Genomic DNA, 14,074 nt, shown 5'->3' on the forward strand with positions numbered 1-14,074 from the left:
ATTTATGCAGCTGGTACCACAGTACTATTTCAGTAACCTGCCTCCTAGTGAAAGCAAGGACATCCTACAGCAAGCCTCAGGCCACCTACCCACCCCAGCTGTGGAAAAGGACCAGGATGTGTGTGAGAAGTGCCCGGATGCTACTGAGCAGAGATGCACAATCCAGTGAACTCTCCAAATCAGAGTGCAATAAGGACACAGGGGAAGCTGGCGGTGGGGCTGCTGGAGCCAGGACAGTCCTGGACATTAGCATTTCAAATGTGATTTTAAAATAAAAAAATAGTTTTTATTAAGTTCTTAAAATTACTATTCCATCTTTTTCTTATTGGAAGTTTTTAACCAATCATTCATAATTTGACCAAATTAAAAAAAAATGTAAATGTGTCATAGACACATGGAACAGAACCCTACTTTTTGTAGAGGACTTGAATCTGAATAAAATAATGAGATTTTCAGTTTCTCTCCAAGGGCTTCTTGGTAATTACACATAAACAAACCCATCACTGTCCAGGGGAAATGGACTAGACAGATAGATGGTCTTTCAGTTTTTCCATGATTTCACTCATCTTGTTATCTGGAATTAACATCACAGTTCGCAGGGGCTTCATTGGCACATCATCAAAGGACCATCTGCCTCCCAGACAAGTGTCGCTCTCCTCCTGTACAGAGTAGCTGAACTTCAGGACTGCCTTCTGTAGCAAAAGAGGAGACAAGGAAAATGCAGACAACTCAAAGGCAGAGCTCATTTTACCCAAAATACCATCTGGTATATGTACAATAAGAAAAACAGTAGAAAGGGGGGAGGTGGCGGCACATGACTTTAATCCCAGCACTCGGGAGGCAAAGGCAGGCAGATCCCTGAGTTTGAGGCCAGCCTGCTTCTATAAAGTGAGTCCAGGACATGCTCCAAAGCTACAGAGAAACCCTGTCTTGAAAAACAAAAATACCAACAAAAAACAAAAACAGTGAAAGGGAGTAACACTTTGAATACAGTAATATTCAGGGAGAATTTACGAAACACCAAATAATTTCCACTCACAGGAGGACCATGGATTAAAGTGTGCCATTTCCAAAGCAGAAGCAGGCAGCCAAGTGATAGAGGTGACATTGTTTCTAATTCCAAAGTCACTTTCATGATCACTTGATTGTTAATATTGTGACAGGTAAGAGAAATTGAGAATTGTCCACAAATGCTGTCCTTCATATACCTGGAAGCTTCCTTACCTTGGGGACATTGTGTCAGCATAGTGTTTGTATAGCCAGAACATGTTGAAACCCCACAGACCTTGAAATTGTCTCCATTTGTAAAAATAAGTACATTTTTGCTGTTTTTCCTGTATGTGGTACAGGCAATGTAAGCATGTGGACATGTGTCTGAGTAGAGGCCAAATGACATCAGGTGTCCTTATGAACCACACTGCCTTGACAGAGTGCACCATGGAATGGGAGGCTGCCAGTTAGCTCTCAGGCTTCTGTCTCTGTGCATGTCCCGGATTCTGACCCAGGTTCTCACACTTGCATACCACTGACTCTCCCTAGCCCCATTTTTGCTATTTACTTCTTATAAAAAAAGGCAGAGATAAGTTTCTACTATTTCTGTCAGTGAAGATGGCTCAAAAGGTGAGTATCCTAGCTTTCCAAGCCTGATCCCTAGAATCCACCTGCACAACTGGATACAGAGGTGCATCTGTAACCCCAACACCCTGGGAGGCAGACAATGTCACGGCACACATGCATCCTCCCTCCCTCCCTCCCTCCCTCCCTCCCTCCCTCCCTCCCTCCCTCTGACACACACATACATTTTTAAAATTGTGTTTGTCATCCAATTAAGGAAAATATGACCCCTAAGATATTAAAGTCCAAGATTTCTGAAGAGGGCCGTGTAAGAAGACTATAGGAAGCCGGGCGTTGGTGGCGCATGCCTTTAATCCCAGCACTTGGGAGGCAGAGGCAGGCGGATCTCAGTGAGTTCGAGGCCAGCCTGGTCTACAGAGCGAGTTCCAGGACAGCCTCCAAAGCCACAGAGAAACCCTGTCTCGAAACAACCAAAAAAAAAAAAAAAAAAAAAAAAAAAAGACTATAGGAATATTGTCTGGGATTTGGTTGCCTATCAAGTATGAGATACCAATATAGAAAGAGCTAAAGATACCCCAGTGGGACAATATCCAGATCTAAGGGCACAGAGCAGCTGTGGTCACCTTCACCCATCCACATCTGCAAATGGGTAACTTCTTGGAACTGAAACATGCAAATGTGACTTGACCATCATCACACTGTAAACATGCCCTAAGTGCCAAATTGGTCCAGCAGTAATCATCACCCCCACCACCTACACACAGTGTAATAATGAATGGGAAGCCTTTGTGTGTGCAAGATGTACCAGAGAGTGGGTTAGCTGAGAGACAGAGGCTATAGAGAAAAGTGGGGTGGACTGAAGGGCTTTGGCATAAATCTTATGGGTAAGTCTTATTTTCAAGGAAATTCTACTGACAGTTAACAGATGAAGCAGGCAGGCCATCCTTACCTCATAGAAAAACTCTTCCTCTGCATTTGCGAACATCAGTGCTTCCTGCTGAAGGCTGTCTCGCCTCTTTTTGGAACCAGATTTTCCTGCTTCCACAAATGTCTTACTAATCAGCAGATAGAAGCAGCACTTCCCACATGGCTTATTGGCTTTTTGTGCCTCAGCTAGTTCTTTCCTACAAAACACACACACACACACACACACACACACACACACACACACACACACACACACACACACACACACACACACTGGTTAATGCTGGGTTAAATCTGTTGAGAGCCCAGAGAAAATCAACACAGCACTTTGAGCTCTGCTGAAGATGGGATGGGCATTCTCACTTATGCTACTGGTTACACTTAAGAGTGTGATGACACTGGTTTTCCACAGTAAACATTGAAGAATCTGAGTTCAGGAAGACACACCCACTAGCATGATCTCAGATTCACCCCATGTCATTGTTTTGTGCAAATTTAAGAATAAATAAGAACCTGCATTCTTCAAACAACATTTAACTGCAAAATTCAAACACACACAGGCACAGCGGATGGCACTAGAGCATGTGACTACACAAGCTCTATCACTAGTCTGGGACTGATTTTTGATACACTTCAGAAACTGTAGATATGGACACCCTAAATACTAGGATAATCAATGCAATTTTTTCCCCTCCAAAATTGACTAGATGCCTCTAAACAAATCTCAAAACAGTCCACTTAGCTCTAATACAAAGTCAGCAGACAGCAGATCAAGCCCCTATGAGACCAAATAAGCAGGAACCCCAGCTGTTTCTAGACACCAAAGATACATAAAAACTATCTAGGGCATAGGAGCAGCTTGTCTGAGCCGCAGCTGAGAGTGCAGATGTGAGAACAGGGCACAGGGACAAAGGGAGAAGGTGCTATGGAGGGAGACCATATCCGAGCTAGGATGCTATGTCTATGCTTTAACCCTGTGAGTCAAAGCACAGGTGATGATCCTTAGTTCATTCAGTTGTCTGAGTTTGGTAGTTCTGTTTAAATGTTTTCAAACTTAGAACTCCTGCATTAAGCAACAACAGAAGACAAAGAAACAGTAGTAAGGATATAGTTTCATTAGTCAAGACAGAATTTATGAATTTGACTCTGGTTTTGTTAGTATTCATTCAATGTTTTTTTCAAATGGCAAAAATCTGAATGTGGAAACTTAAAAAGGTCTTGAAAAATTCATCAACTTTTCTACCATCTGAACTTTTGGAAATACTAAGACTACCACCATCAATCATCAAAACTGATCAAGGGGGTGCATGCTAGATAGAAATGAGTGTCCCTTGTGCGCACTCAGAACCTGCACAACCCCGCTGGGACATTTTGTACCAACCTACACAAGTCCCACATAGGTTACACCTTTGAATTCTACTTGGGTAAACTGACTGGGGCACTGTCCGGTCTCTTACTGGAGCTGTTGGTGCATCGGCAGTGCAATCTGTGGAGGGACGTTAATGAATCTTTCACTAAGCAGAAAGCCCACAGGCTTGCTGGTGTCATTCAAAAGCTTGTCCAGATGTTCAACTGTGCTCTTCTCACAGTTCTTCTCACAGAGGCTTAGGACCAACTCTTTAATTTGTTCAGCACACTGAGTACCCTAGAAAGTAAAGAGAAAGCGTGTTGTTCACCTCACAAGTAGAGGGCTTCCTCCCATTGCCTCTAAACCCTGATGTTTCTTCAGTATTGACTGCTAAAGAATTCCCGGAAAGTAACTACACCTAATTACCATCCCACGATTGGTGGCAAATCAAATTATGATTAACACTCACACACTGGAAGAGCAATTCTGCTCCATCTCATAAAAACAGATGGAAATACTAGGAACGTTCCTTTGAAAAATGAAGATTTGACTGTGGGCTGCGCCTTATTCTCAGAGAACAATAGCTGGCATAGTTTATATTAGAACTCATTATTGAGTCAATAAACAGATGATGGAACACAAGGGCATGTAAGGGCCCACCCTCAACTTTGGAAGCTACTGAACAAAGCCTCCGAACCTACCCTATACTAGGAGCAAAGAGACCAGCTACAGAGACCCTGCAAACGTCCTGTATCAGCATCAACATCTCAACACCAGTCACTAAAATGCTTGGTGTCTGTGCCAGCAGGAGTAATCAGCTTTAAGTAAACACACAAAACAATGCCATGCTAAAAAAGAAGCACATACCCTGACAGTTCATATATTCTGACATAGAAGACTCCATCTTGACCATAGATTCAAGACTTCAAATGCCACCCAGTGAAACTAACCTTTCTTTCAGTTAAATTTAAAAGGCTTATGAAGCCGAAGATCTCATCTTCATCCATTTCATCACCGCTGTCTTCTGAAATATCCGTTTGCTGTGTTAGAAGGAGAGTACTTGAATTTTACATTATTTGGTTGGGAAGAAGTATAACACTAAGTTTCCACTTTTCAAAACCAAGGCTTGTTTTTCTGGGTATCAGCTCCCAAGGCATTGTGTCCTGAATGCTATGTGTGACTTTCATAGTGCTTTACCTTTAGACCCTCCTGTTCGTCCCTTCCATTCTGGGTGACCTCATCCTGCTCTGCACTTTTCTTTCCTTCCTTCCTTCCTTCCTTCCTTCCTTCCTTCCTTCCTTCCTTCCTTCCTTCCTTTCTTTCTTTCTTGTGTTTTGAGACAGGGTTTCTCTGTAGCTTTGGAGGCTGTCCTGGAACTTGCTCTTGTAGATCAGACTGGTCTCGAACTCACAGAGATCCACCTGCCTCTGCCTCTCAAGTGCTGGGATTAAAAGCATGAGCCACCACCACCAGCTGGCAAGATGTCTCAAGTTCAAGAAAACTGGATGACACAAGAGAAGGTGACTCATAAGTCAGCCCTAGCCCTCCACGATCTGTATCTAACAATACTTCAGAAGACCCCAGCAGCTGTGCCAAGACCCATGCAATAACGCCCACTCCAGATCCTCCTTAGTGCACACAACACAAAGCAGGAAGGAACTGAGATGAATCTGACCTCTATCCAAATGGCGGGTCCACAGTCCCTGTTGCAGTCCTAAACTGTGGGATTATTTTAACACAGCAACAGGAAACCAGAACCCCAGCTGACAAGGAGCAGAGCCAGGTCCAGACTGGCTCCTCATTTTCTTGGGCTCTACTACTCGGACTTGACAATTCCTTCCTTAATTACGCCTTCCTCACTTCTATGAAATGCTTTCCCCCTTCCTGCTGCAGCCATTTCTTTGTTCAGACAAACTCGCCTGGCATTACCAGGTGTCTGTCCTCTGCCTTCCCTCAGCAATCCCAATCACATCTGATTTCAATGACTGGCATCTCCCAAAAACCCAAGACTAGCTGCTGCTCAGTATCTCACAAACACATCCAGGCACCCCAAACTGAAAGTATACAAACCCCATGATGTGTTCATCCTCTCAACCTATCTTCTGTTTGCTAACCTCCTTGCTCTATTTTCTGTCACTCAGAACCAAGTACACTAAACGGTATCGTATTTGACCTCCCAAGTATCTTCTAAGGCAGCCCTCCTCTCCCCTCCCTACCATTGACACCTGAATTCCTGCACGTAATATCGCTGGACCACTGCAGTGGCCTCTGGGCAGTCCCCCCAGTACTTCTTTCAGTTGGAGCTAAAGAAGACAAAGAACACACAGTGTCAATCACCCCGCTTACCTTAATCACACTCCCAATGTGGTTCTGTTGAATCAAGAGATCTGCTAGTTCTCCAGTGTTCACAGGAGCTTTTAGGAAAAGCTTACAGGAGAAAAAGAAATATTTCAAATTAAGATCAAGGCACAATTTCTAGTAACACTTTGATTCTGTTATCTAAGTAAAAAACAATAAAATGGCTGAGAAAAGTAACCCCAGGAGGAAAACAAAAACCCAGAGTCGGAAGAAATTTCAGAAAAGATACAGCCAACAGGATTTAGCAAACAGGTATGGAAGCAGATCAACACAGGCCATGTTATCTGAGGTAAAGGCAGAGTACAGGCAGCAATGTGAACTTTGCAGCACAAGCAGGTGCAGTCATGTAGCTGATGCTATGTGAGGGTGGCCTTGGGCCCTTATTACCCTGCCTTCCCTGCCACAGTGGACAGCATCCCCTCTGAACTGAATCCAAACTCTCCTCCCTTAAAAAATGTTTTTTAGCCCACAACGTGTGGATGCGAGTTATAAGAAAGACTAGTATCTCAGGCAGTGAGCACATGAAATGGAAAGCATTCCAGGACATGGCAAACTTAAACACAGTAACCAATGGCAGGGCAGAGACAAGAGGCACAAAGAGCCACCCTGGAAGAGGAGAGATTCCTTCAGCAAGAGCAGAAGACAGGCCTGGGTTCTGGAAAAACCGTACCTGTTGCAGTAACTTCTTAATTCCGCCATAATCATTATCTGAGATGGAATAAGCTTCAAATTCAACATTCACTTCCTGTAAATAGTATGTGAAACAGAGTGTCATAGAATTACAAATGATGCAGGTAGTGTTTCCATTTAGCAAATGTTCCCCCCTTAGTTTCCATTCTTTTAGGTCTGCTCTCTATCTGCAGAAAATGTCTCGGAGTTGGGGTTAAGAAAAACGGGCAATGTTAGTCTAATGCTGTGGTGCAAACCAGCAACCTGGAGACAGAAGATGGAAGATAGGTAATTAGAGACCAGCTAGGCTGCATAGCACAGTGTTTCGTAACAGGGTAAGGAGGGAGGGAAATGCTATCTAAACACTAGCAATGTCAGGCTTCAAAGCAGGCAAATCTATAATCAGGATGGTGCTACGGGCCTGCAATGCCAACCCGCAGGTTAGGGGGAGGGGTGCAAGAACCTCAATTTTGAGGTCATCCTGTTCTTCACAAGGAGACTCTTTCTCAAAGAAAAAGAATAAAGACAAAAAAAATTTTAAAAAGGTAAATACTTCCAAGATTGCCACCTGTACAGATTACAAAATTACAAAGACCATTCATACCATTTCCTCATGTGATACAAAAGCCTGAAGGTACAAACGCAGTGACCTGGTTTAAATGTGAACACAGCCTCATCCAAATAAAACTGTCAGGCAGCCACAAGAAGGAAAAAATGATTATTCACCTGGCTTCAAAAAGCAATTGAGGGCCGGGCGTTGGTGGCGCATGCCTTTAATCCCAGCACTCGGGAGGCAGAGGCAGGCGGATCTCTGTGAGTTCGAGACCAGCCTGGACTACCAAGCGAGTTCCAGGACAGCCTCCAAAGCCACAGAGAAACCCTGTCTCGAAAAACCAAAAAAACCCCCCAAAAAACAAAAAAAACAAAAAGCAATTGAAAAGACAAGATTACTTCAAGTCCCCAGAAACTGCCTAGAGTTTAATTTACCCAGAGATGTGAGGCTGTCACTTAGCAAATATTTACTAAGTAACAGCAAGTACCAAGCCTTGAGAGGAAATGGTGAAGCCACGCCTGGTGGCACAGGTCTGCGATCCCAGTACTCCAGAGTGAGGCAGGGTTATAGGGCGTTGAAGGTAGATATGGTTACAATGTGAGTTCAAGGCCAAACAAGCGACATAGCAAGATCACACAAACAAACAAATAAATAAATGGGGAAGGAATGGTAAGCAAAGCAGATGGGAATGACTGCTCTTGTGGGGCAGACAGAGAAGACAGAGAACAAGTCTAAAGTTTCAACTATATATGCCATTCAAAACGGGGAGGGCAGGGCAGAGAGAGTGCAGTAGGTAAAGGCACTTACTGCCAAGACTGACTACATGAGTTCAATTCCTGGACTGAGATGGTAGAAAGAGAGCTGGCTGCTGCAAATTGTCTTCTAATTTCCACGTTTGCTATGGTATGTGAGCATGTGCACACTCCCATGCACACAATCGAGTACAAACTCACGGGGAGGGAGGCTGTAAACGAATTTGTAAAAAAAAAGAATATGGGGAGCAGGGCAGTGGTGGCGCACCCCTTTAATCCCAGGACTTGGGAGGCAAAGGCAGGCATACCTCTGTGAGTTCGAGACCAGCCTGATCTACAAGAGCTATGTTCCAGGACATGTCCCCCAACCCCCTAACCTCTTTGGTAAGCAGCTAGCAACAGAATCCAAGAGAAAACGCCAGCTACCTCACTTTGTCCTTTAAGTCAGGTTCTGCAGGGCCTGAGCTTGAACATTCCTTTATTGCTGATGCATCATTACTTTTAAAGACTTGAGATTGATTCTGATCTTCCAGGGTAATTTTCATGGACTTCTACATCAGAGAAATTAATTGTGGGTGAATAAATGTATCAGAAAATGAAAGCCTTCTTCAAGTAAATAAAGAAATACCCACTAAGGATTTCCTCTTCTCTTAAAGCTACTGTCCAATAGCAAACACACAAGCTGATGGATCCCCCCCCACCTTTGTTTCTTTTTTCCCCCCCACATAACTATATATACACATTTTGTCTTAACTTGCTGTGTGGTCTCACTTGTAAAATAGCGATAATTCCCAAGTTCATGGTGCTGATATGAGAATTAAATGAGCTAATACAAAATGCACAGAGCCTGGGGATATATATATATGTATATATAGTTATTGTTATTATCACTGTCAATTTGAAGAGGGTAAATTCCAATAAGTTATTGAGTCAGGAATTATATGTACTTTAAATCTTGATAAATTCTGTCAAATTACCCTCCAAAGAGGTTGCACAGATTTATACTCCCAGCAATAGAACTTGTAAGTGCTTATATTGCTACACTATTATGATGGCATTCTTTCTGTTGCTGTGATAAACAGCATGACTAAAAGCAACTTGGGAGGGAAAGGGTTTCTTTTATCTTCCACTTCCAGGTAATTCTTCCTTGTGGAGGGAAGTCAGGAGCTCAAGGCCAGAACTGACTGAAGCAGACCAGACACCACTGCTTAGTGGCTTGTTTATAGTACCCAGGACCAGGGGTGGCAGCATTCACAGTGCGCTGAACTCTCCCACATCAACTAGTTAGGCAGATGCCCAAGACAAGCACACTGGCCAACGTGATGGAGGAAATCTCTCACCTGCAGTCCCTCTTCCCACAGTTTATTAATTACAGTACACGCACTGTTAGTCATTGGCAATCTGTTAGATTTTCCATGTTAATGAAAGACGTGCCGACGTCTAAAACCATGAGGTAGCAAAACAGCTGGTAAACACTTCTCTAAGTGAAAATGTTGGGATGGTGTTCGAAGCAAGATAGACAGAGCAAAGCAATGACTTGGAAGGGTGGACACGCCACATATCCACCATAGCCTCACTCCCAAAGCTGCACTACAGCCCAGCGCCTCCTCCCTTGCACACTCACGCCAATGACCATTTCCACTCATTCTCTCTTGCCTGCTAACACTGAGCCAACCATCCTGGCTGAACCATATTCCACCCCAGCCCCGTCTTTCAAAAACAGGATTTAGGATTTTTCTATAGAGGAAATAGGAAGGCATTAGAGCATTCAATGAGGGAGAGTAGAATAGGCCAGCCAGATCTTTCTGGCAATAAACGGAGTACAGATGGTGGAAGGACAAAAATAGAAAAGCATTAACAGTGAAAAGCTATTATACGTAGCTGGGAGTGTGGCTCAATGGTTAAAGTGCTTGCCTACCATGCACAGTATCCTGGGTTTGATTCCCAGCACTTCAAAAACAATAAAATAAAGGTACATGTAATTTCACCGTGGCTATCCCAGTCTTAATTTCATCTTTTAAAAAAAGGGGAAAACATTTATAGTAACCAAGAGATGATGGCGGTGTGGACTAGAATAGTTGCAGGATCAATATGTGCCTGGATACTGAAGGAAAAGCTAACAGACTTTACTAATGGACTGGGTGAGGGGTGAGATAGGAGGCGTAAGTAAAGTTAACACCCATGTTTAGGGTTTGAACTGGTAAACTGGGGAGCTATTACAAAAATGATGAAGAGAGGGAGATGAATTACAAACCCTGCTTTGGACAGTCAAGTCTGAAGTACCTGGACAGCAATTGTCTTGAACACTCTTTCAACCCTAATCATTCACCTAAAAAGAAGAGCTTCAACCAGCGGGAAGTAGGTACTAAGAAGTGTGAAGAAAGGACATCAGTTCTGTGAGACCACAAAACCAAACAATCTGACCAGGTTGGCTGCCCCAGGGAGACAGGAAATCCGGTCTAGCTGAGATATATATATAGGGGAAACTATGCAGGATGAAGGGCGTCTGAAGAGTGTAGGACAGTGCAGGTAGCCTTTAAGAAACTGCAGAGGGACAGAGTGAACATGCCAGTGTAGCAGGTGGGGAGCTGCTGCAGGAGGGGAGAGAAGAAACTCCGCAGGAATGCTGGCACAGTAAAGACTTGGGCCACTGAAGGTAAGTGTGTGTGTGTGTGGGGGGGGGGGGGATTGGCCGGCTTCTGGGGGGGTGTAACTCAACCGGGAAGAGCTTCGGGGAGTAACGTGTAGAAAAGCCTGAGGGGAGAACCTGGGTAAGAATGTGCCACGTCCGGTTCGGCTCCTGAACCTTGGAGACGTACCACTTTACCACAGAATCGGTTGCCTGAATTCTTTTTTCTCTCAAAAATATGGTCACATGTGACTCACCTCGTCCACGATCTCGTCTTCATCCTCTTCCTCGTCACTGTCTTCATCGTCTTCTTCCTCATCCTCCACCTCATCCTCTTCTTCCTCTTCGCGCTGGTCCTGCTGTCCCAGGGGCCGCTGGACCCCATTTCCCAACGCTCGCTTCTTAGCTTTGGATGCCATGCTGCCAGCCACACTGCGCCTGCGCAAGTCCCGCCCCTGCCCTTCCGGTCTGTCGGTGGACTAGGGGTAAACAGGATCAAAAAGTTCGCCGCGGAGTCGGCGCAACCCAGACTGCGGCCCGGATGAGTCCCACAGAACTAATCTGACAGCTTTTATCTTCACCTCGGGGTCATAGTGTGACCCTCCGTTCTTCCCTCCATCCTCCAGCCCTCCTCATTTTCTCCGGGTCTCCCCCTGTGTGCGCAGTGGTTTCGCCCATCCTTCTGCGTCCCTTCCGCCAGCGCCTAGAAGCCTGTGCGCGTGCACAGCCAGATGTGCACGGGCCGCCCACGCGCCTGAGGTACGAGCACGGGGACCGCTGGCTGCCGGGTGAGGGGCGGCTCCTCCCGGTTGTGTGTGCTCAGCAACCCCGGCAGGGACCGCGAGATTCTTGCCCCGCGGCGTGCAGGTCGGTCCTGCCTCTTAGCCCGCGAGGTAGGTGTCGGGCTCAGGACCCGACTAGGGCACAGGTCTGTGGACTTGCACGCAGACCCTAGCGATCCGTGACACCGCGGGGCCAAAGAGGGGCTGGCCGGCGCTCCTGGAGTCCGCGCCGCAAGGTCCGCTGATCCTGGCAGGGACCGGTCCTGTGCCACCTCCCTATCAAAGTTCTAAGTAGACAAGACGACTTTTACTGTCATGGGACCACAGTGCCAGACTTACTTGAAAAGAATAGAACAGAAAGAAAAGGATTGTGGCAAGTTAGCGAGTGTACCCCTCCTTTGCCACCACTCGTGGATAAATGAAGTACTGGCCCAAAGTTTCAGATTTCAAGAGAAGCCAGATTTTTGCGAGGAACATCCTGAAGGTTGGAACCTTCTCCCAGTCAAGTTTATCCCACAGTCTACTGACTTGAAGCTCCTTGTAAAGGTGAAAGATCATTAGGGAAAACATTAACTTCCTGACAAGAAGCTCTGTGATTCTCCTTTTTTCCTGTAAAATAACAGCAACATATGAGGTGTGTTTGATTCCGAAACCAGAGTGAGCTGCCCCTAGAAGTAAGGAAGCCTTTGCCAGAGAAATTTAGGGAATGTGAATAGCCCCAGTGATCCTTCATCAGGAGGAGATAGGACACCAAGGCCCCCATTAACCCAGAGTCCCCATGATGATATTCTGTGAGATCCAGGTGTCCCCGGGAGCTTCTTGTGTCGTGGACAGTAATGACACCAGGATTCTACCTCCGAGAGAGTGACTTAAAATGGCTACTTCCTAAATCCAGACCTCTACTTGGGTTTTGTAATTGTTGAAAAAACATGTTCTTGTAATGCATACTTATGACAATGCTAGTAATAGAAAAAAAAAGATTTAAAACATGTCAATAGAATTGCACTGAGACTCATGAAAAATTTCTCCTGAGCCTTTATAGTTTTTGTTGTTTTGGTAAAATATGCATAACAAAATGTAACACTTAAGTGCATGGTTCTTGGCTTATGCTTATATATACTGTTTCACAGCCATCACCACTATTAAACAGTTCCCCTGTATCAGGCTGCAAGATGGCTTAGTGGGTAAAATGCTTGCTATACCAGCATTTCCAGCACCCACATGCTGCACTGGGGTGATTGATAGGATGAAGACAGGTGGATCCAGGACTTGCTGAGCTTCAGGCTCAAGAGAGACCTGTTCTCAAAACATGAGCTTAAGAGTGATAGAGGCAGTGCTAACCATCAACAGGTACACACACACGCACACACGGGAAAGAAAACAGTTCCCAGTATCCTTTCTACAGCTCCATGGCAGTCACCTCCTACTTTAATCACAGTATTCATGCATCCTGATTTCTTACCTAAGGCTGAACAGTTCCATTGCACACATGGTCTTCATTTTCAAGTTATGTCTGTGGACACTATTTGCTCATAGGTTTACCTGTTAGACAGTGCTGCCATGAACATGAGTGTATAAAGACCTCACTCAAGTCTCTGCTTTTGTTCTTTTGGGATCTGTGCCTAGAAATGCAATAGCATAATCATTCAATTAATTCTATTTTTAATTTTTAATAACTGTTTAATTTGCAAATTTTCCTCCAGGAGCCTGTATTGCTTCACAAGGTGGAAAAGGAGAAAGGTCTCTTCTTGTGCCATCAGTTTAGTCCCTAATATGGTCAGAGTATGCATTAGAGTAGCACCTGTGACTAGATGGCCTCCCTGTGCTTTTCTGACTGCAGGGAATGTAGAAATGGATTGACAAGTTCTGAATCATTCATTCCTCTTTAGCCCAGGATTTGTCTTAAAGGTCAGCTGGTAGCCAGTGGTTAGGCGGATGAGCCCTAGGCTTCAGATCTGGATTCTGGTTCTATCTCTATCATTTATTCTGCTGACCTTGGGAAAAGGAAGGGCCATGGTTTCCCTTCCTGTAAAATGAGGATAGTAGCTACTTTGAAGACTTCAGTGAGGATTGCAAAATGCTTAGTCCACTGTGAAAATTTGATCGTGAGAAACACATTGCTGCTCTTCTGCGTGTCTAGAGCTCAGCAAGTTTTGTGAACAAGCATTCTCGAAAATAAAGGTTTTGCTGAGTCATGTGTGCTAGCCAGAAAAGGACCAGGTCCTAGGACATGTTCTGTGGTTACCAGCAGGAAGCCAAGAGCACTTTTATAATGAAAATGTGAGAAAGGAAAGCAAGTCGTTTACATAGAACTAGCATTTGGGCACAGAGGGCAATCTGTAATAAGTGCTTGCTGCTTCTGGAGTCCAGGTTGGGCTTAGTCCAGAAAGCCGATGGATAAACTGAAGCTTGAGGCCTTTCAAACATTGGCTTTTTTGAAGGTTTCCTTCCTAGCAGTATTTGTTCACACTGTAGAAAAAC

The 14,074-nt window shown here is 44.8% G+C and overlaps 3 protein-coding genes across 11 annotated transcripts in view; 2 read left to right on the forward strand and 1 right to left on the reverse strand.

The window, feature by feature from the left end:
* Dhx32 (DEAH-box helicase 32 (putative)) overlaps positions 1-455 on the forward strand; it is a 61,773-nt gene extending 61,318 nt beyond the window's left edge. For all 3 annotated transcript variants that reach the window (XM_040752649.1, XM_040752647.1, XM_040752651.1), the window contains exon 12: positions 1-455. In XM_040752649.1, coding sequence (XP_040608583.1) covers positions 1-169 — 169 coding nt within the window. In that variant the 3' untranslated portion in view covers positions 170-455.
* On the reverse strand, positions 262-11,263 carry LOC101833800 (BRCA2 and CDKN1A interacting protein). The gene is made up of 7 exons (XM_040752662.1): positions 11,069-11,263; positions 6,879-6,953; positions 6,197-6,277; positions 4,801-4,890; positions 3,960-4,147; positions 2,525-2,699; positions 262-692 (listed from the first exon to the last, which is right to left on the reverse strand). Exons 1-7 carry the CDS (start codon positions 11,228-11,230, stop codon positions 522-524), a joined length of 942 nt encoding a protein of 313 aa, XP_040608596.1. The 5' UTR covers positions 11,231-11,263; the 3' UTR covers positions 262-521.
* Uros (uroporphyrinogen III synthase) overlaps positions 10,692-14,074 on the forward strand; it is a 22,536-nt gene continuing 19,153 nt past the window's right edge. For 2 of the 7 annotated variants that reach the window (XM_040752664.1, XM_013117626.3), the window contains exon 1: positions 11,312-11,704. The gene's annotated coding sequence lies outside the window, so the exon portion shown is untranslated. Of the gene's footprint in view, positions 10,839-11,311; positions 11,705-14,074 lie in introns of those variants that run through there. The other 5 variants (XM_021228253.2, XM_005064277.4, XM_013117534.3 and 2 more) reach the window with 5 other exon arrangements.

The sequence above is a fragment of the Mesocricetus auratus genome, unplaced genomic scaffold (genome assembly GCF_017639785.1).
Source record: "Mesocricetus auratus isolate SY011 unplaced genomic scaffold, BCM_Maur_2.0 Super-Scaffold_4256, whole genome shotgun sequence".
NCBI classification, from domain to species: Eukaryota; Metazoa; Chordata; class Mammalia; order Rodentia; family Cricetidae; genus Mesocricetus; species Mesocricetus auratus.

Coding starts and splice junctions, on each gene's coding strand:
- LOC101833800 (XM_040752662.1), bottom strand. CDS start 11,230: ATGGCATCCAAAGCTAAGAAGCGAGCGTTGGGAAATGGGGTCCAGCGG. Junction 6,278..6,878: donor TTAAGAAGTTACTGCAACAG/GTACGGTTTTTC, acceptor TTCTCCTGTAAG/CTTTTCCTAAAAGCTCCTGT. Junction 693..2,524: donor AGGAAGAGTTTTTCTATGAG/GTAAGGATGGCC, acceptor CTTTTGCTACAG/AAGGCAGTCCTGAAGTTCAG.